Consider the following 23,207-nt stretch of genomic DNA (forward strand, 5'->3'; position numbering starts at 1 on the left):
AGATGATATTGGTGTGAATTTGAATACAGCGCCTTGCCATTGCCAATGCAGGTATAATGACTTGCTCTAGTCACTCAGATCGTGTATTACTGCATAAAGCCTGTGAAAAGTCTCTCGCTTTAGCTGTAGTTAGAATGTTTCCTCCTGGTGAGCTGCTTTTCCTGACTGCAGGAGAGCCTGAAAATGGGTTACTGTTTTATGGCAAATGAAGATCAGTAGATGGTAGGGTGTTAATTTCTGAGGGAGCTGTAAAATGTTGGATGCATAATACTTTAATTTAAGAATAGATAATCGAATTTTATTCATACTGTTATGTATGTACTAGGTCTTAAAATTTGAACACAAGTCTTAAAAATGGAAGAGTGATTCAGTGGCAGTTTTTCTATCATTAGAAGCAATCCACAACCCACTGGTAGCTCACGTATTATTTGTACCTTATTGTCACTGATTTTAAAATTACGTTATTAATTATTGCTATTTCTCGATATACAAAAATATTTTGTTTACACATGTCTCGAACCAACTTACATTTTGTACACATGAAACTAAAGGAGTTACTAGTATGAGACAAATACTTAAAAAAAGAAATTCGGAGCACATATCTTAAAGCTTAGAAGTCCGTAGACACAACCAGGTACTACTGTTCTAATCCAGTTCAACAATGAGGCTACTGCAAACGCACAACTACCGGACTTAACGGTAGTTGGGACGAGAACAGCTGTTTTTACAATTTTTTTACAACGTAAAAATTACGCAGCTGTCAGATGTCTTTAGTGTTCCAAGAAGGTATTCGGCCAGAGTTACTGCTCCGCATATACTATACGTCACACAGTTTGACACAAAATCATACAGTCACGTTATATGGACTAGAATGTTATCACATTTCACATTACTATCTGCCACTCCTTACACTGACCGCCGCAATGTTAATGCACGTAAAGTAAACAGGAAACGAAGAAAAGAAACGTTGAAATAGAAGAAATGTTTTGAGTATTTACGTAATGGTTATTTCGGCTATTTAAATAAAAGTCAGTAGTCTTCTGCAGGTAACAAGTTTCTCCTTGTTAAAGCATCCTTTCATTCAAAAATCAGAGTGAAAGCGCACTACATGTAAAAACTGCACGCGGTTAGAGTATTATTGAAAACCATCTGAATTCATGACACGCAGGAACTGTATAACAAATGTCCGTTGGCACGATGGTCAATCACACTTCGTTTTCGTGGCAGTATTCAATGAAGTTTTTGTGTTCATCAACTCTCTCCAGGACGCTGAGTTGTTTTCTGGACACCAGAAGTTCCCTGATGCAGCCTTTGAAGCCGACGTAGTAGGACATTGGCAAACCAGGCGGCAAGGAGCGGGCCCCGCCTGCAACCGAAAAAGTGGCTCTGTCACAACAGTTGGACATGTTCATTACGGCCTCTAAGCAAAGACTGCGCAAACATTCACTGCTGTACGAACGCAAAGAAAGTCATAAATTTTATGTTGTACTGAGTTGACAAATTATTCCTCTGTTCTGAATCAGATAAAGATATAGACAACTAATTATACTATTGTAACTAAGGTGTAGTACAGATTTACTGTAGAACGAAAACTGAAGAACCTTTGTCATTACTTGAAACATCATTACAATATGACATACTTATTACTATTATTTTTCGAATCAGAAGCATCGCATTCATTATAATATATATTTGCTAAAAAGTAATGGAAAATGGAAATGAAGTCCCATGCTTCTTTACAGAGCGTAGGGGAACGATGCGGGAGACCCGCACCGCCTTACTAGGCAAGGTCCTAAAGGAGGTGGTTTGCCGTTGCCTTCCTCTGAGCGTAATGGGGATGAATGATGATGATGAAGACGACACAACAACACCCAGTCATCTCGAGGCAGGAAAAATCCCTGAACTCCCCGGGAATCGAACCCGGAACCCCGTGCTCTTTTATTTTATTTTTTTTTTTTTTGTTTAGACGCTACCCCCTTTTTTTTAAATAAAGAAAGAAAATTACCTCTTCCACTTCAGGCGTTGGCCCCCATCACCCATACTACCTCCAAAAACCTATCTAGCCTAAAAACCAAAACAAAGCTAGTGCCACCGCCACTTTCATCCTAAAGCTAACTAGGACGGCCGTTCGCCACCACCTCGGGGTCCGCCAACGAACAAAAATTAAATATGTCTCTGAACTTTGTATAAAAAAATAAAATAAAAGGAGAAAGGAAAGGGTATAATACTTTATTATATTTTATTTGTTGTTCATGTTGTTCTTGTGTATTTATTTGGATTCGAAAGCAGGTCTCCTGCCCACTTGTTTTTTATCTTTTTTTGTTTATTTATATACATATCAATGTGCGAACAGTCATAGTTAATCAAGCCTGGAAAACTAAAACAGAATGAAGACGCCATCGAAGATATGAAACATAAATAACATGAAAAGAAAGCTACCACGTCGTAGTGAGGCTTCCCAGCGACTGCGCCCACTGATAAAGATTGTTCAATATAGGCCTGGAACATTCCAGCTACACGGCGGGCTGTGAAAGGCACTCCATAGGTAGTTTGCGAAGCACTGTCGATATCTGGTATGCCCGGAAATAGCATGATGTCTTTCTTGCAAATAGAGCCAGAAGTCAAGGAAATTCTTGTGTCCGTCACGACAGAGGTAATGGACTGCATGTCCACGTATCCAGGTGACAGAGTTGGTTCGAGTCTTGGGGTAAAATGTCTCATCCGGAAACAATAACGTGCGTGCAGATATATGCTCCGGCCTAACTCGCAAGAGATAAGCCAGCATCTGCCGCACTAGGTGCCAAACCGGTTGCGCCTCTCCACAGCTGAGGTGGTGCTCATCAGAATCTACCGCACTGCAGTTCCTTCTCTAAATCCTCGCACAAACGAAAAAATGGCTGACATCGAAATAAGTGTCCAAGGAATAGAAAAGCAACTGGAATCACTCAATAGAGGAAAGTCCACTGGACCTGACGGGATACCAATTCGATTCTACACAGAGTACGCGAAAGAACTTGCCCCCCTTCTAACAGCCGTGTACCGCAAGTCTCTAGAGGAACGGAGGGTTCCAAATGATTGGAAAAGAGCACAGATAGTCCCAGTCTTCAAGAAGGGTCGTCGAGCAGATGCGCAAAACTATAGACCTATATCTCTTACGTCGATCTCTTGTAGAATTTTAGAACATGTTTTTTGCTCGCGTATCATGTCATTTCTGGAAACCCAGAATCTACTATGTAGGAATCAACATGGATTCCGGAAACAGCGATCGTGTGAGACCCAACTCGCCTTATTTGTTCATGAGACCCAGAAAATATTAGATACAGGCTCCCAGGTAGATGCTATTTTTCTTGACTTCCGGAAGGCGTTCGGTACAGTTCCGCACTGTCGCCTGATAAACAAAGTAAGAGCCTACGGAATATCAGACCAGCTGTGTGGCTGGATTGAAGAGTTTTTAGCAAACAGAACACAGCATGTTGTTATCAATGGAGAGACGTCTACAGACGTTAAAGTAACCTCTGGCGTGCCACAGGGGAGTGTTATGGGACCATTGCTTTTCACAATATATATAAATGACTTAGTAGATAGTGTCGGAAGTTCCATGCGGCTTTTCGCGGATGATGCTGTAGTATACAGAGAAGTTGCTGCATTAGAAAATTGTAGCGAAATACAGGAAGATCTGCAGCGGATAGGCACTTGGTGCAGGGAGTGGCAACTGACCCTTAACATAGACAAATGTAATATATTGCGAATACATAGAAAGAAGGATCCTTTATTGTATGATTATATGATAGCGGAACAAACACTGGTAGCAGTTACTTCTGTAAAATATCTGGGAGTATGCGTACGGAACGATTTGAAGTGGAATGATCATATAAAACTAATTGTTGGTAAGGCGGGTACCAGGTTGAGATTCATTGGGAGAGTGCTTAGAAAATGTAGTCCATCAACAAAGGAGGTGGCTTACAAAACACTCGTTCGACCTATACTTGAGTGTTGCTCATCAGTGTGGGATCCGTACCAGGTCGGGTTGACGGAGGAGATAGAGAAGATCCAAAGAAGAGCGGCGCGTTTCGTCACTGGGTTATTTGGTAACCGTGATAGCGTTACGGAGATGTTTAATAAACTCAAGTGGCAGACTCTGCAAGAGAGGCGCTCTGCATCGCGGTGTAGCTTGCTCGCCAGGTTTCGAGAGGGTGCGTTTCTGGATGAGGTATCGAATATATTGCTTCCCCCTACTTATACTTCCCGAGGAGATCACGAATGTAAAATTAGAGAGATTAGAGCGCGCACGGAGGCTTTCAGACAGTCGTTCTTCCCGCGAACCATACGCGACTGGAACAGGAAAGGGAGGTAATGACAGTGGCACGTAAAGTGCCCTCCGCCACACACCGTTGGGTGGCTTGCGGAGTATCAATGTAGATGTAGATGTAGATGTACTGTATTACAACCCACACAATTGGGAGATTCTGCCATGTGAATATTGTAGAGACGTTCTTGTGTCACCAGCTTCCCATTAACGACTACGTACCATTGAGAAACAACATCGGAATCAAGCATGGCATCGTGTACAGTCTTCCACACCACGCGCCACCGTACGTCAGGATATTTTAGTTCGACCACATTTAGGGGGCGGCGTTGCAGCATGTCATGATATAGGCGTCGAGTTGTGGCCATTTGTGGTGTCGTGAGCGCGACACTGCAATAACTTTGTTCTAAATAGAAACGTCCTATATAAAATAGGGGCGCTGGGATGTCCTGTAGTGGCACCGGCGCTCTTAGTGAAGCAGGTCGTAGCGCCGTCAGAAGCAGACTCGTGAGGCTCGTAGGACAACGGCGCAGCAGACATAAATGTGAGCTAACATAGAGGGCAATGGCCCTATCATGGACGTTAACTAGGCCGAGACCACCTTTTTCCCTGGGGAGGGTAAGAGATACGTATCTGATCTTCAGTAACGTACCAGCGGTGACGAAGTATCCCAGCGCTGCCATAATGCTACGAGCCAAGGGCTTCGGAATGGGTAGCGTTTGGGCGACATGCGGAATGCGGGACCCAAGGTATACATTGGCATAATACGCTCGCTGAACGATGTTGAGGGATCGCAAGCGCTGATTTGCAATTCCGGCCCTAATTTGGTTAAGAAGGTGTCGATAATTGAGCGTCGTCGCGCGTCGCATGTCGTTCATGAAATCTAAGCCCAAGCAGCGTACAGTATCACTGAAGCGTAAGGGGGCAATGTGTTCCTGCGGTAGCCCAATCCCGATGCTCAAGGCGACGGACTTGTCAACGTTGATTTGGCTACCAGAAGCTGTACCGTAGGTTGCAATCCAGTCCAAAGCCGCGGCCATGTCGGCAGCTCCACGTATGACGATCATCAAATCATCCGCATATGCGGTGCAACGATAGATGGAGCCGCCGAACTGTATCCCAGTGAGCCTGTCTCGGAGACCACACAACAAAGGTTCTAAGGCCAATGCAAATAACAATGTTGATAATGGACATCCCTGTCGTACTGATCGGCGGATCGGCATGGGTGCCATCAGTCTTCCATTAACAAGAACTCGAGAAGTAGCACCATGTAGTAGGCGTGTCAGCACTGTGATAAAGGGGTCGGGGTATTCCATGCGCCGTAGAACGGCCGTGAGGAAAGCGTAGCCCACACGGTCAAAAGCCTGGCTAAAGCCGATAAACGCCAGGGCTGCCGGCAAGCGTCTCACCCGTGCAAGGGAGATGAGATCTCTGTAACGACATAACGCAGTTCTGATGTTGTTGGGTCCCCCCAAGGACGTCTGATCGCCGGACAAGACGTGCAATAGTGTGCCGCGAATACGTTCTGATAGCAGCCTCGAAAAGATCTTGAAGTCGCTGTTCAATAACGTTAAGGGACGATAGTCGCGGACATGATTCCGTCCCTTCGGCTTATGGATGGGGACAATCAGACCTTCCAAGAATGGTGCAGGCAATGTGATACCCGGGGACATCAATTCCTGGCAAATTTCAATCAAACACGGTAGCAACAGTTGTTTAAAGGCTCGATAGAACTCTAATGGTAGCCCATCGATTCCTGGTGATTTATGGGCAGCACCATTACCAATGGCGTCGAGCACTTCCTCTTCTGTCACTTCTCCCAGTAAAGTCGGTACCATGTCTGGTGGAACTGTACCGTGGACATGTGCTGAAACGGTGTCTACCGTCGCCATATCAGGGAGCCCTGCTGAATAAAGTTGAGCGTAATGCCCATAGAAGGCTTCTGCTATATCTGCTTGTTCCACCACGTGTCGACCGTCGACGGTTCTCATGTCGGTTACCAGTGCCCTACGGCGCCTCCTGCGTTCTATGAGCACGTGGTGCATAGATGGCCTTTCTGATTGTATCGTGTCTGGAGCACGCGACCGTATAACAGCGCCTTGTAAATGATGGCGTGCTAAGGAGACGAGCTGCGCTTTCGCGCGATTGACTGTGATCTGCCTGTCAGGTGAGGGCTCCATAGCAACATTCCCGTAGGACGGTGTAATAAAAGTTTTCCGTGCTCCTCCTCCATGCCGCTGCTTCCCGGCCGTAAGCCATGAAGGTGCGCCTAAGAGCAGGCTTCGCACATTCAATCCACCAACTGAGGGTCGATCGGTAACGACCACGACGCTGTAAGGACGCGTTCCACGATTCTTCGATAGCACCGTTACATGCCGGCTCGTCCAGATGGGCGACGTTCAGTTTCCAGGGGGGTCTAATGCGCCACACACGTGCAGGTTGGAGGGCAATGGTGCAAATATAGGCCGTGTGGTCGGTGAATGCAGTGGGCCAGAGCTCTGCTCCTCTCGTCGCCGTCGAAAGGGTGCTTGTGACGTAAATCCTGTCCAACCGACTTGATGAATGGCTTGTATAATGGGTGTAACCAGAAGCTGGGCCATGGATGTGGCGCCACGTGTCAATCAGGTGGAGGTCATTCACTAGCGTTTCCAATTCCGCACACGGGACGTGATGTGGCTGCTGATCAGATGCAGATAATGTACAGTTAAAATCTCCTCCGATCACCATATCGTCTATGCGGCCCATAAATAGACGCGTAATATCTTCCGAAAAAAAGCGGGCCCGATCTCTCCGTCTCCCTGATCCTGAAGGGGCATATACATTGATGAGTCGTACACCGTTGACTGTTACTGCCATGGCTCTTGCAATCGGTAAGTACAGTACGTCCGTAGCCGCCAAACCGTCCCGTAGCAGAACAGCCACACCACAATCGGTAGAAGAGGCGTGGGAGATGTGGGCGGTACATCCGTAGAAGTCAGGGAAACTAGCGACACATACGTCCTGTAAGAGGGCCACGTCGATGTCCGCCGCATCGAGCATGCGTTGTAGCATTGTCAGTTTGTGTGGTGCCCTTATCGCGTTGATATTGATTGTGGCAAGGCGAAATGTGTGCTGCCTAGCCTCTTCACCTAGGGTAGACGCCATGGCAATCAAAGCTAACCGCGAGAGATGCCGGACCCACCAAACCCGTTACAAATTATGAGTCTTTCACGCTAGGAGTGGCATCCCCAATGCCGCCCCCTCCCCTGTCACCCATGCCCTCTTCAGGAAGTTCAACATCGTCCGACCACAGTGGGTGCAACACGATGCTGTGTAGCTGATCGGCACCTAAATCTCTCTCACGTACGTCGTCTTTGGTAGAGGTAGACGGAGCGCCATCCATCGACGCGACCTGCCGCGTTTGTGGTGCAAGAAGTAACTGGGCACTCGTAGTATGGGCAAGTGAACCGTCTACACCACTTAGATCCTCAGCAGGCGCAGCATCCATGCTGTCTGATGAGATGTCACCTTCTTGACCGGCCGTGTGTAGGAGGCAATCGTCAGAAGGGGTCCGCCGACGACGCTTGCGTCGTCGAGGCGAACGTTGCTTTCGAACGTGGACATCCGTATCCGAATGTGGGAGGCAATCCAGCGTCGTATCACCTTCCGCTAGGAAAGCCGCGGTCGGGACAATGTTCGCGTCCACGTCCATCGCGTTCTGAATGTTGTGTTGCGTCTGGAGTCCGTGGGACTGTTGCTGATGTTGTTGTTGTGGAGGGGGCGACATATGGGTTGGCACCGAGGGTCCTTCCTCTTCCGCCGTTGGTACTTCTGGCGTCGATGGATGCAGCTCGATCGAACATGGTCTTCCTGCCCACATCCGGAACAGGTACGCGGTTGACCGTCGTACATGATGATTGCACGACAGCCACCGATGTTCAAATAGGACGGCACATGTTTCTTGAGCTCAAGTTTAATTTGGCGCACACCATTGTAGACCTTATACGTCGAGAAAGTTTGCCACTTTTCTGCAACGTGGCTGATAACATTGCCATATGGTCGGAAGGCGTCCTTGACAACTTCCTCTGGGACCTCGAAGGGGAGCTCAAAAACCCTTACAGTCCTTAGGCCCATGCCTGCATGATCCACCGTCACTGCACCGATATGCCCGTCAGAATGTTTGAATCGGAGAGAGTTCGAGAATTTAGACACCACTGTCGCGCAGACCTCTGCACTGGTCATTTTAACATAAACCACGCTCGCCGTTATAGAAAAATGTATTCCGACGACAGTCGCCGGGTCTAAACGTAGATCGTCGCATATGAACTGTTCTATTTAATAGGCTCGAGGACGCGCGTAATCTGGTTGGAAAGTAATTTTGATCGTATCGTGGCGCCATGTGTGTGCCATAGTCGCACTGAACTTGGAACAAATACAACTCGCGCCGCGAGAAGGTAAACACAAGCAAGCGCTCACGGTCGCGCACGGCGGGGCGCAGCGGACGTCCTCGCCCCACCGCAGCCGAAAGCAGACTGTGCTCGGGAAGCGAGAACGCTACCGCGAGACCACGAGGGGCGGAGTAATAAATGACCACAATTTCAAACACTATTAAGTTTTAGCCCAGAAACGAGCGTCGTTCAATCCACTGGACTGCATTGATATAGATTCTTTCCAGGTACACATCGCAGGATATACGTAGGCGTAACTACTTGTGTTGCGCCAGTTCGCAAAGTCTTGAAATGCCAAGGCAATCCCAGTTGTACAGAAGTTGCGCTGCGTCTGGGAATCCCAACTCGATGTCAGAGATTCTCGTGCGGTGCGGCACAGCTGTCGATGTGTCCAGCCACGAGCTCTTTTACAGGTGGGTTCCAACGGTCTGCCGTCGATTTTATCCTTCTCACCATTCGAGATGTGGATATTATAATATGTCCAGTAAGCAACAAACAGACATTGCTACTTGTACCAATGAGTGGAATACTTTAATTATAATATTTGCGACACATTGCATCAATCACAAAAGTTGTCTAGTGCAAGCAGGGTGAGTAACTGACTGCATCCGTCTTCTGGCTACAAAACAACACACAGTGAATAGCTATGTTGAATAAATTTTGAATAAATCAGGTGTGTACTTAAAGAAATGGGCGTCATTACAGGAGAAAAATTTCTCCATTCTTTAGGTAGTGGAAATGTAATGCATTTTTCGATCGTCTTTAGCGGTATGGTAACAAATTTGCATACAAGGTTGTCGATTAACTTGCCGTGTCAAATTCGAATACATTCCCCAGCGTTGGACAACTGCCTTGCCCAAAGGACGGCATCTGATTGGATGAATTACGTCGCAGAGATCGCGCTTGCAGAGGTGGCGCCCTGTACGTTCATATGTTACGTTCGCGCCCACTGTCCACAGTCGCTTGCCATGCAACCACGTACACCAAACGGAAAACTGTGATAAGTCTTTGCCGGCCGGTGTGACCGTACGGTTCTATGCACTACAGTCTGGAACCGCGTGACCGCTACGGTCGCAGGTTCGAATCCTGCCTCGGGCATGAATGTGTGTGATGTCCTTAGGTTAGTTAGGTTTAAGTATTTCTAAGTTCCAGGGGACTGATGACCACAGCAGTTAAGTCCCATAGCGCTCAGAGCCATTTGGTAAGTCTTTCTCTGTGCTCTATCTTCATCAAGGACATGCTTCCACGCATTGTGAGGCGCACTACCCGGTATCTCCGTTAAGTTGTTACCACATAGTCTAATCACCATGGATCACCAATCTGAATGGTTCGATGCCGGAGGCAGAATTCTTGTTTGTTCAAACATAGTCTTGCGTTTATTTAACAGTCTGTATTTGTCCGCCGCAGTGTTTTCAGAATTACTGTGGTGCTGATGCTCAACACAGAGATCGTCGGTAGTCCGTATAGACTGCTCCACGTAACCGCCATTACACTTCCTCGAAATATTATAAATCCCTCTCGAACCAGTACAGTTTGAAGAATTTCTTTAATTTTCCACCGGCAGAGGAAAACTTCTTATTTTACTGCCTGATATAAGTGGTGGAGCTGCAAGCGACATTGGACAGCAGACGCATAAGTAATCTGTGCAAGCACACCACCTCAGCATACCTCATGTCCATGACACAATTTTGCCGATCAGATGCCGTCCTCTGGCCATAAAAGCGAGAACTTCGACAGTTTCACGACAGTCAGACAGACCGTGACGACGATGATGCAGGCAGGCAGTCGCCGAAAGTTTGTAATTTTAGCTACAGATATCACGAACATTCCGTGTTCTGCTTGTTTACTAGCCTTGCGTCCCGAGTTTGGGCAGGATGACTAGATTTATTTCAGAAAGACATCGCGGAATCGGAAGTCCATTGCAATCATGGTCATTAGACTGCGGCTTCTTCTCGTATATTAATACCCTTTCCTCCCGTGAAAGATGCCCTCGACTGGGACTCGTGATCCCTTTACTGGCTGATTCCACAACCCATTGTCCCACCGCGTTATACTGCAGCTCATGCTCCAATAGATCTTCAAGACTAGGCCTGGAAACCGTTGTTTGTACCTGTGCCTCCCGACGAATATTTGACTGTGCTCCACGGACGTACCCCAAGTGGTAACGAAACACAACGGCCACCTGTCACTAGTGTCGGCCATACCTCAAATTTTCTTGTTCACTATGTTTACCGCTTGAAACGAAGCAGCTGCGGCAGTGGCTCTCTGTCGCCACCTAGCATCGACTCCTCTCCAGTCTATCACAGCGGACTAAGAGAACACATAACTAACAGTCTGGTACCTTCGAAACTGCAGACGGTCGCGTCGTATCGCGGTGAAAAAATCATCTTGGAATCAACCTGAACCGCTATAGGAATTTCCGTACCGGGATTTTAAAAAGGAGAACAGTATCGAAGCAGCTGCGTCGCCGCGGTATTTAGTCTCCTGTAAGTCGAGCCCTCACTGTCATCAAGCTGCAGCATCGGTTTTGAGATCCCGTCTCACCCTCTCATTGCCACTTCTGGAAATACTCTTAACGTCTACGAAATTTGCAACACCACGAAGGATGCATACGATTGGAATGAGCATATGCCTCAGATTACGTGTAATACGGCAAATCACAAATGATTAGGGTTCAAAGTGGTTCTGAGCAGCATAGGACTTAACGTCTGAGGTCATCAGTCCCCTAAAACTTAGAACTACTTTAACCTAACGAACCTAAGGACATCACACACATCCATGCCCGAGGCAGGATTCGAACCTGCGACCGTAGCGGTCGCGCGGTTCCAGAATGTAGCGTCTAGAACCGCTCGGCCAAATGATTGGGGTTACAGAAATGTAACGTGACCTGTGACTCAGATTGTAGCACGTTAAGTACCTCTTGACATAATGAATCCTCGGAATCTGTAAACGTTGTGACGTGGAATCAAAAAAGGTTTGTTTATCGACGTGAATAGTCGCTGTCTATGTGGTTTGACCGAGAGAAGTGGCGCAGTGGTGAGACTCCCAAATACACTCCTGGAAATTGAAATAAGAACACCGTGAATTCATTGTCCCAGGAAGGGGAAACTTTATTGACACATTCCTGGGGTCAGATACATCACATGATCACACTGACAGAACCACAGGCACATAGACACAGGCAACAGAGCATGCACAATGTCGGCACTAGTACAGTGTATATCCACCTTTCGCAGCAATGCAGGCTGCTATTCTCCCATGGAGACGATCGTAGAGATGCTGGATGTAGTCCTGTGGAACGGCTTGCCATGCCATTTCCACCTGGCGCCTCAGTTGGACCAGCGTTCGTGCTGGACGTGCAGACCGCGTGAGACGACGCTTCATCCAGTCCCAAACATGCTCAATGGGGACAGATCCGGAGATCTTGCTGGCCAGGGTAGTTGACTTACACCTTCTAGAGCACGTTGGGTGGCACGGGATACATGCGGACGTGCATTGTCCTGTTGGAACAGCAAGTTCCCTTGCCGGTCTAGGAATGGTAGAACGATGGGTTCGATGACGGTTTGGATGTACCGTGCACTATTCAGTGTCCCCTCGACGATCACCAGTGGTGTACGGCCAGTGTAGGAGATCGCTACCCACACCATGATGCCGGGTGTCGGCCCTGTGTGCCTCGGTCGTATGCAGTCCTGATTGTGGCGCTCACCTGCACGGCGCCAAACACGCATACGACCATCATTGGCACCAAGGCAGAAGCGACTCTCATCGCTGAAGACGACACGTCTCCATTCGTCCCTCCATTCACGCCTGTCGCGACACCACTGGAGGCGGGCTGCACGATGTTGGGGCGTGAGCGGAAGACGGCCTAACGGTGTGCGGGACCGTAGCCCAGCTTCATGGAGACGGTTGCGAATGGTCCTCGCCGATAACCCAGGAGCAACAGTGTCCCTAATTTGCTGGGAAGTGGCGGTGCGGTCCCCTATGGCACTGCGTAGGATCCTACGGTCTTGGCGTGCATCCGTGCGTCGCTGCAGTCCGGTCCCAGGTCGACGGGCACGTGCACCTTCCGCCGACCACTGGCGACAACATCGATGTACTGTGGAGACCTCACGCCCCACGTGTTGAGCAATTCGGCGGTACGTCCATCCGGCCTCCCGCATAGCCACTATACGCCCTCGCTCAAATTCCGTCAACTGCACATACGGTTCACGTCCACGCTGTCGCGGCATGCTACCAGTGTTAAAGACTGCGATGGAGCTCCGTATGCCACGGCAAACTGGCTGACACTGACGGCGGCGGTGCACAAATGCTGCGCAGCTAGCGCCATTCGACGGCCAACACCGCGGTTCCTGGTGTGTCCGCTGTGCCGTGCGTGTGATCATTGCTTGTACAGCCCTCTCGCAGTGTCCGGAGCAAGTATGGTGGGTCTGACACACCGGTGTCAATGTGTTCTTTTTTCCATTTCCAGGAGTGTACAATTCGCGACAGCAGTGGTTCAAATCCCTGTGCAGCCATTCCGTAATTTGGCTGGCTTTCTTGATACAAATGCCTCGATAGTTCCTTTGGAAAGCACACGGCCAGTTTCTTTCCCCGCGGTTTCCTAACACGAAATGCGTTCCGGTAGTCGACGAGAAGTAAAATCCTAATTTTTCTTCCTTCCACGTGGTTTGTATACAAGTTGTAAATAAAAACTGCCTTTTGTTGCTGCAGAATATTTTATTTCTTCCACACGTGTTTCGCCTTTTACTTTCAGACATCTTCAGTGGAATAGTTATTCGCCTTTTGATTGGCATTCGCGTTTTATCTCATCAGGTCACATGCTGGAGGCCGAGCTATAGCTTCACATACAATACATGAGCACGTTTTCACGTTACGAACTCGTTTCTTCAGAATTTGCATTTTTTTTTTTTTTTTTTTTTTTTTTTACAAACCAAGTAGGAAGAGACAAAATGAACACAGTTTTCGGGGGAAATATCTACGACTAGTTACAGACGGCTAATAGCCCACAGCAATTAACGCGAACATTATGAAAATTGTGAGAAAAAGATTTCGTAACATGAAATCATGCTTATGTTTCGTAAGTGAAGATATAGTGCGACCTCCTGCACGTGACCTGATGAGAGGAAAAACAACTGCCACCCAAAAAGGCGAATAATTAATTCACTGAAGATGTCTTAAAGTAGAAGGCGAAACGTGTGTGGAAGAAATAAAATACACTGCAGCAAGTAAAGGAGATTTTTACTTGCAAAACGAAAATTTCTGTGCTTGCTGCGGATGATGGCTACTCAAACAAACCTGACACTCATCAAAACCTGTAGGTGAACTACGAGTGAGCCGTGCACTGTTCGTGATCATGCCATTTACTGTTTGTCGTCTTCTATTACGGTACTGCCGCCTCATTTTCTTATTCAATTTACTGGCGCCACTAACTTCCTGCCTTACTCGCCCATGAGCGGCAGCAGCAGCGCGTATCGATAAGTGCACTGTCGTACCATCTCTGGAGCGACCGACAGTATTTCTGGGGAGTCGTGTGTCTGGCAGTCAGTTGGAGATGGACCAGCAGCGCAGTCGGGACGCAGCAGCAGTGACGTCAGGGACGGAGCGCCGGTGAGGCGCCGACAGCCAGTGCTCGCCGACCGCTGGCGACACACATCAACTGTCCGACGGAGTGAGATTGGAGCGGGACGACCGTTGGTTGCTCGTTCGGTTGGTCGTCTCATCGGCCGACGTATATTTGGTCCTTTTGCCGTTTCCGGGCCTGGGGAGTCGGTCGGTTGGCTTGGAGCAGCAAGGAAGTCTCAATCTCGCGTACTCTGACCGAGGACGCTGGTGGTGTGCACGCGCGGTTGGAGTGTGAGGTGTTGCTTGCGAGTGCTACGAAGTTCGTCGCCCACCGATCTTGGACATGAAAGTTGAGTCCTCAATTAACCTACCTTCGAGCCTCAAGTGTTTACATTTCTTCGTTTGATCCTCGTTGTCGCTTTTGGGACATTCCCGCGAACAACAACGTGTGTGTATTCAAGTGGGCTAAGATTCCAGTCGTCTTCCTGCTGAGTTTAACTTAATTTATTCCCTATTATTGAAGCTGACCGGAAGTATCTTCTGCCTTGTGGCCGTTGACGTTCCGATTACCTGCCGTGGTCGCTGACGTAATTTTAACCAATGTATTTTCCTCGTCGTGTTGTTGCTGTCCAGCGTGGCGTGCAGTGCGACAGCTGATGTGTTGTTGGTCGTTGTGTCATTGTATTGAAATCTTGTGGTTGCTTTGCTAGTTGCATGGAGCGGAGCTGATTTTGTTGATTGGTCGGTCGGCTGTCTGTCGGTTGGGTTGGCTTCAGATTAAGAAGTCGTTGGACAGGCTGCCCTTCTCACCTACACAGGCGCTAGTGTTATAATCCGAGGCCGACCCTTGGAAACTTCTGAGCGCCGTTCCTTGTGTGTTACATAGTAATTTCCCTGTTTAGGTTTTAGTTATTTGGTTGATGTATGGCCTTCAGATGAGTATCAATATCTGTTAAATTAATGTTCTTGTCTTGCCCTTAGCCGGCTGGAGTGGCCGAGCGGTTCTAGGCGCTACAGTCTGGAACCGCGTGACCGCTACGGTCGCAGGTTCGCATCATGCGTCGGGCATGGATGTGTGTGATGCCCTCAGGTTAGTTAGGTTTAAGTAGTTCTACGTTCTAGGGGACTGATGACCTCAGAAGTTAAGTCCCATAGTGCTCACAGCCATTTGAACCATTTTGAAGCAATCTTGCCCTTAAAGCATGAGATTGTTATTCTTTTTTATGGGGCCTTGAGCTGAATTTTACATGAGATGTTTTAAGATAAGGCCTTCTGCCTTTTAAATTGAAACTGTTTTCTAGGCCTTAAGCCGTTAAACATATTTTGTTGATATGTGGTCTTCAGCCGAGCATTAATATCTCTTACATTAATGTTGTGGTCTTGCCCCTAAGGCATAAGATTATTATGCTTTTGTATGGGTCCTTCAGCCGAATTTTGCATGAAATGTTTTAAGATAACGTCATCTGCCTTTTGACTGAAACTCTTGTTATTTCTTAATATAAGGCCTCCAGCCAAGTTCCATTAAAATTAAATTGCTAAGGCCTTCAGCCTGTTTAGATTCAATATTACGAAAATATTCTTGGGTGAAACCTCCAGAAGAACCTTGTATTTCAATTTCTTGCTTAGGTGTTATGCCCTGGATTTTGAGTGTGGCCTTTAGCCGGTCTAAAGTTAATCAAAGGAGGTCGATTAAAGTTTTGAGCGTTTTGCATCCTTGTTGTAACGTTGTGTGTTGATAAATAAAGTTTGTATGTTGAGTGCAACTGACAGCAACTTACTTTGGCCCCTTTCCACAACCTAGTCCGCTCTGTCCTGCTAGCCCAGGCATTTCAACGAGTATTTATACAGGGTGTTACAAAAAGGTACGGCAAAACTTTCAGGAAACATTCCTCACACACAAAGAAAGAAAATATGTTATGTGGACATTTGTCCGGAAACGCTTACTTTCCATGTTAGAGCTCATTTTATTACTTCTCTTCAAATCACATTAATCATGGAATGGAAATACACAGCAACAGAACGTACCAGCGTGACTTCAAACATTTTGTTAGTCCTCCGTTAGCGAGGATACATACATCCACCCTCCGTCGCATGGAATCCCTGATGCGCTGATGCAGCCCTGCAGAATGGCGTATTGTATGACAGCCGTCCACAATACGAGCACGACATTTGGTACCGGGGTTGCGTAGACAAGAGCTTTCAAATGCCCCCATAAATGAAAGACAAGAGGGTTGAGGTCAGGAGAGCGTCGAATTGGTCCGCCTCTACCAATTCACGGTCACCGAATCTGTTGTTGAGAAGCGTACGAACACTTCGACTGAAATGTGCAGGAGCTCCATCGCGCATGAACCACATGTTGTGCCGTACTTGTAAAGGCACACGTTCTAGCAGCACAGGTAGAGTATCCCGTATGAAATCATGGCGGTGAATCGAGGAAGTACAGTACATACTGACGAAACTAAAACGAGCTCTAACATGGAAATTAAGCGTTTCCGGACACATGTCCACATAACATCTTTTCTTTATTTGTGTGTGAGGAATGTTTCCTGAAAGTTTGGCCGTACCTTTTTGTAACACCCTGTACACATAATTAAGGTCCGCAGCTCGTGGTCGTACGGTAGCGTTCTCGCTTCCCACGCCCGGGTTCCCGGGATCGATTCCCGGCGGGGTCAGGGATTTGCTCTGCCTCGTGATGACTGGGTGTGTGTGATGTCCTTAGGTTAGTTAGGTTTAAGTAGTTCTAAGTTCTAGGGGACTGATGACCATAGACGTTAAGTCCCATAGTGCTCAGAGCCATTTGAACCACATAATTAAGTTTGTACGGAACCCTGAGAGCGTGACTCCTACTGGCACTCGCCCCCCCCCCCCCCCTTCTTATAATCTGACGCTTCTGGTGACAACAGTAACGCCGCAGCTGTGCAGGGCCAGGTGGCCTATGGCCTACCTATGCAGAGCCAGCCGTTGGAGCGCAGCGTGGCCGCGGCGCCGCCGGCCGCCGCCCCTCGCCCCGGAGCCCCGGCGTCGACCCTGAGCGCCGCCCTCCAGCGGTGCCGCAGCGCCACCACGCGGTGCCACGCGCCGTCGCTCACCCACACCTGCCCACGCACACACACACACACACGCTGTGGTAAGCCCTGCCGCCACGCTACACGCTACACGCAACCCCACTACCTCGCAGCTTACCTGCGACCTGATGAGGAGCGGCTTGTGCCTCCGTCCCAGGCCGAAGCTCATCTCCACTTGTCCATTGACGACCGCCAGAGAGAAGTGGTTCGTAGCCGTCCTGCCTTTACTCAGCCACAGCAACAGCCCGTTTAACTCCATCGTCCTGAATACGATCTCGTACCGGTTGGCTTGCTCCGTCTTCTTCCTGAAATGGACAATTATTTGTTTCTCAAAAATGCGCTAACGTACTGAATACTGTCTAACATATGGAGCTGTCAATGTCTCCGTGCAATACCACGGTTCCAGCGATAAAAGTGGTAAATGGTTAGCTACCGCAGGTTTAAATCTGCCTGGACCCGACTGTATTTTAAGTCACATAAACACAGTGACGGAAAAAGTGGCAACAAAGAAAATAATTAATACAGGGTAATAAAATTTCGGGATACATGTGATTAGGTAACATATTTAAGTCATTAATATTTCAAGATCACGCCATTCCAATTCTAAAAAACTTAAACTTAACTCCTCCCGCACAGGCCATGAAGTCCCAAACGTACCGAATGGCCGCCGTGTCATCCTCAGCCCACAACAGGCGTCATTGGATGGGGATACGGAGGGGCATGTGGTCAACACGCCGCTCTCCTGGCCGTAACTTTCCGAGACCGGAGCCGCTACTTCTCAATCAAGTAGCTCCTCAGTTTGCCTCACAAGGGCTGAGTGTACCCCACTAGCCAACAGCGCTCGGCAGATGGTCACCCATCCAAGTGCTGGCCAGGTCGACACCGCTTAACGTCGGTGATCTGACGGGAACCGGTATTACCACTGCGGCAAGGCCGTTGGCCCAATTATGAAATGCTGGTGCGTTAATAACCGGTCTAACCACCAGAATATTGGAGGAAAGTATGTAAACGTGCGTGCATTGTGTAGTACAGGTCAATAAAGGGACGGTTGACGCTCTTTATCTAAGACACTGGAGGTCACTTCACATATGCCCACGATTGGAGACATATATGCTGATCAAGCAGACCAAGTCGACATGTCGACACTCTGTAGAGCATGTTGAGTTACAACAGGTATGTGGGTAACCGTTATCCAGCTGGAAAAAAACACCCTGCAATGCTGTTCGTGAACGGAAGCACAACACTTCGAATCACCAGACTGACGTACAAATTAGCTACGAGACACCTCCTGTTGTCACACGAAATCACATCTCAGACCAAAACAAAGGTGTAGGTCCACGGTTTCTAACACACAGATACGTTGGTTGCAGGCCCTCTCAAATGGCTACCTCCTAATCAACACATGGCCATCACTGGCACCGAGTATGAACCAGCTTGCATCAGAAAACTCAACTGACCTCCAACCTGTCCTCCGATGAGCTCTTGCTTGATACCACTGAATTCGCAAATGTAGGTGGTTTAGAATCAGCCGGCCGGAGTGGCCGAGCGGTTCTAGGCGCTTCAGTCTGGACCCGCGCGACCACTACGGTCGCAGGTTCGAATCCTGCCTCAGGCATGGATGTGTGTGATATCCTCAGGTTAGTTAGGTTTAAGTAGTTCTAAGTTCTAGGGGACTGATGACCTCAGCTGTTAAGTCCCATAGCGCTCAGAGCCATTTGAACCATTTTTTAGAATCAGTGGAATGCGCGCTACAGGGAGTCTGGCTCGGAGCTGTCCTCAAAGTAACCGATATGTAATAGTTCGTTGTGTCACTCTGATGCCAATTTCTGTTGAAATTGCAGTACGATGGGCGAGAGCCATACGCCGAACAAGATGGTCTTCACTTTTGGTAGTGCCACGTGGCCGTTCGGGGCCCGGTCTTCTTGCCACCGTACATTCTCGTAACCGCCGCTGCCAGCAATCACGTACAGTGGCTACATTACTGCCAAGTCTTTATGCGATACGCAGAAGGAACACACAGCTACACGTAGTCCTATTACACGATCTCGTTCAAACTCAGTGAAGTGTTGATAATGGCATCTTTCTCGCCCTAAAGGCAGTCTTGACAAACATTAGCTCACCACGCCCAGTCTCGAGGGTAACTAACGCTGACGGCCGTTACGGCCTGTATTTAAAACAAACATGAATTGCATCCTCATAGTTGCGCGACTGGTGTGAAATCTGAGAAGACATCACCTTTCAGATTTACACTATGCAATCAAAAGTATCCGGACACCTGGCTGAAAATGACTTACAAGTTCGTGGCGCCCTCCACCGGTAATGCTGGAATTCAGTATGGTGTTGGCCCACCCTTAGCCTTGGTGACAGCTTCCACTCTCGCAGGCATACGTTCAGTCAGGCGGTGGAAGGTTTCTTGGGGAATGCCAGCCCATTCTTCACGGAGTGCTACACTGAGGAGAGTTATCGATGTCGGTCGGTGAGGCCTGGCATGAAGTCAGCGTTCCAAAACATCCCAAAGGTGTTTTATAGAACTCAAGTCAAGACTCTGAGCAGGCCAGTCCATTACAGCGATGTTATTGTCATGTTACCACTCCGCTACAGGCCGTGCATTATGAATAGATGCTCGATCGCGTTGAAAGATGCAGTCGCCATCCCCGAATTGCTCTTCAAGAGTGGGAAGGAAGAAGGAGCTTAAAACATCAATGTAGGCCTGTGCTGTAATAGTGCCACGCGAAACAACAAGGGGTGTAGGCCCCCTCCATGAAAAACACGACCACATTATAACACCACCGCCGCCGAATTTTACTGTTGGCACTACACACGCTGGCAAATGACGTTCACCGGGCATTCACCATATTGTGTACCGTGATTCGTCACTGCACACAACGTTTTTCCACTGTTCAATCGTTCAATGTTTACGCTCCTTACACCAAGCGAGGCGTCGCTTATGAGCAGCCGTTCGATCATGAAATCCAAGTTTTCTCACTTCTCGCCTATCTGTCAAAGTACTTGCAGTGGATGCTGATGCAGTTCCTGTGTGATGGTCTGGATAGATGTGAGCCTATTACACATTACGATCCTCTTCAACGGTCGGCGGTCTCTGTCAGTCAACAGACGAGGTTCGCCTGTACGCTTTTGTGCTGTACGTGTCCCTTCACGTTTCCACTTCACTATCACATCGGAAACAGTGGACCTAGGGATGTTTAGGAGTGTGGAAATCTCGCGTTTAGACGTATAACACAAGTGGCTCCCAATCACCTCACCACTTTCAAAGTCTGTGAATTCCGCGGAACGCCCCATTCTGCTCTCTCACGATATCTAATGACTGCTGAGGTCGCTCATAGAGAGTACCTGGCAGCACAATGCACGTAATATGAAAAACGCATGTTTTGGGAGGGTGTCCGGATACTTTTGATCGCACAGTATATAAACACGCTTACCAACTTTCGTTTTGTCGCACAACTCCTTCTTGACGTTGTGATTTTTTGTTCCGACGGTGTACGTTTTGGAAAAGGATACTGCCTTGAGCAAACAGTTTTCTTCTTTTAGTACCCATATATGTTTCAGTGAAGTTTCACCAACTACATTGGGCTCCCTTTATTTTCATGCCGAATGACAGGTAAAAAGTTGCCTGATAATAAATGTAATTTTGGGGTTGTAGTCACTAGATTCACATTCATAACATTTAACAAACTCTATACATTAACAGCACACATTGTTGTTCATGTATCAGCCTACAGTACAGATTTATGAGCAAGATATTTACTAATAACCAAACACGGGCACAAAAAATACAGCTTTAACTTCAACATGAATTCACTCTGATTCTTAAGACTTGGCAGGTTTTTTCTTTGTTTTAATAGTAAAACCTTGCAGACAAACATATTTACTTTCAATTTATGAATAATTAAGTGTATCTCGATCATCACTGCCGTGAATTTCATGGGAATGAAACACATCATAAAATATCTACAACCTTTACGTGAGACTGTCTGTCATAGTTTTCAATCTTCAGAAAATATAAAAAATTAGGAAATGTGTTTCAAAAATTTGAAAAACGTTTCTTACAGTCGAACAGTAATAATCGATTTTCTGTTTGTCATTTTTCAGATGTGACCATATAACATAAATCAGTCATAAAGGAGACTAAGGGATGTCCCACAGAACTATTTTAAAATCATAGGCTCACGGTAACAGCTGTTTAAGGTAACAACATAAATGTAGTGTCAAATTCTCTTATGTGTTCGTCGTCGATGAAAGAGAATTTTTAGCCGCAATTGTGACTGGGTAGTATTCATTTATGTAAACACGTATTCCACATTCCTGCGTTTTTAGACACTCTGACAGTAAATATCATTTCGTCTAGTTTGCCGGATGATCCACTTATATTGTTGTTAGAAAAAAATGTGGTGTCACCGCCAGACACCACACTTGCTAGGTGGTAGCCCTTAAATCGGCCGCGGTCCGTTAGTATACGTCGGACCCGCGTGTCGCCACTGTCAGTGATTGCAGACCGAGCGCCACCACACGGCAGGTCTAGAGAGACGTCCTGGCACTCGCCCCAGTTGTACAGCCGACTTTGCTAGGAAAGGTTCACTGACAAATACGCTCTCAATTGCCGAGACGATAGTTAGCATAGCCTTCAGCTACGTCATTTGCTACGACCTAGCAAGGCGCCATTACCAGTTAATATTGAAATTATAAAACCTGTACCGTCAAGAGCGATGTTCTCCAATTATGGATTAAAGTTAAGTATTACATCAACTACGTACTTTATTTGCTATTATTAATTCCCTTAACTGTTCCAGACCTCGCGCCAGCCTGCGTGAGCTTAAGCGCGTGCCTTTCGGCTTCCTCTCATAGTGACTTGGCTGTCTTGCCAAGTCACAACAAAAAAAAAAAAAAAAAAAACACTGAAATTGAAAATTTTTGTTCATTCGCGAAAAAATCTACGAAACTGAGTCCATTACTCCATGTCAAAGAATTCTGATTGGCTATATTTCAAGTAAAGAGCAGATCAATGAGCCTTCGTTGCATCGCATCAACGTTGAAAGTGGAACAAGAAAATGTGGTGCCACCGCCAGACACCACACTTGCCTTTAAATCGGCCGCGGTCCGTTAGTATACGTCGGACCCGCGTGTAGCCACTATCAGTGATTGCAGACCGAGCGCCGCCACACGGCAGGTCTAGTCTAGAGAGACTCCACTAGCACTCGTCCCAGTTGTACAGCCGCGATGGTTCATTGCCTACATACGCTCTCATTTGCGCAGTTTAGCATAGCCTTCAGCTACGTCATTTGCTACGACCTAGCAAGGCGCCATATTCAGTTACTATTCTGAACAGATAATATTGTGAATCATGTACCGTGAAGAGCGACGTTGATCATTAATGGATTAAAGTTAAGTATCAAACTAGTAGCTACGTCCGCTTTCTGAATTCTAATTCTTTGCCATGTTCCAGACCTCACGTCAGTATAGTTCTTCCCTCCTCATGCCAGCCTGCGTGAGCTAAAACGCGTGCGTTTCGGCCTCCTCTCGTAACACGGTGTTGGCTCTTCTGACAACACTACAGAAAATATAAAACAAGGTGAGTGACTCCCAGGATATTTTGATAAGAATTCTGGTCAGTCAGCAGTCGAGTATTGTCTTACGGTGCAGGCTGTCTGCATTGTTTTAATTACGTACCCAAAAAACATAAGAAAATGATGCTGAAATTATATTGCGTTGTGTTACCTCTTCCATTCGTTCAGCACATTCTCAACATATGAACAAAGACAAGCCAAGTTTCCCCATTCTATAAAAGAAATTAACCATTATGGTGTGCAATTTACGTCTACGTAGTGCAGC

General features: G+C 47.4%; 1 protein-coding gene across 1 annotated transcript in view; it reads right to left on the reverse strand.

The window, feature by feature from the left end:
• Positions 1-327: 327 nt before the first annotated feature.
• Positions 328-23,207, reverse strand: part of LOC124775572 (agrin-like) — a 104,197-nt gene continuing 81,317 nt past the window's right edge. Inside the window, exons 17-19 of the mRNA XM_047250402.1 lie at positions 17,479-17,665; positions 17,240-17,390; positions 328-1,366 (exon numbers count right to left, since the gene is read on the reverse strand). Of these exons, the coding sequence (XP_047106358.1) occupies positions 1,206-1,366; positions 17,240-17,390; positions 17,479-17,665 (499 nt within the window). The 3' untranslated portion in view covers positions 328-1,205. The remainder of the gene's footprint in view (positions 1,367-17,239; positions 17,391-17,478; positions 17,666-23,207) is intronic.

The sequence above is a fragment of the Schistocerca piceifrons genome, chromosome 2 (assembly GCF_021461385.2).
Source record: "Schistocerca piceifrons isolate TAMUIC-IGC-003096 chromosome 2, iqSchPice1.1, whole genome shotgun sequence".
NCBI classification, from domain to species: domain Eukaryota; kingdom Metazoa; phylum Arthropoda; class Insecta; order Orthoptera; family Acrididae; genus Schistocerca; species Schistocerca piceifrons.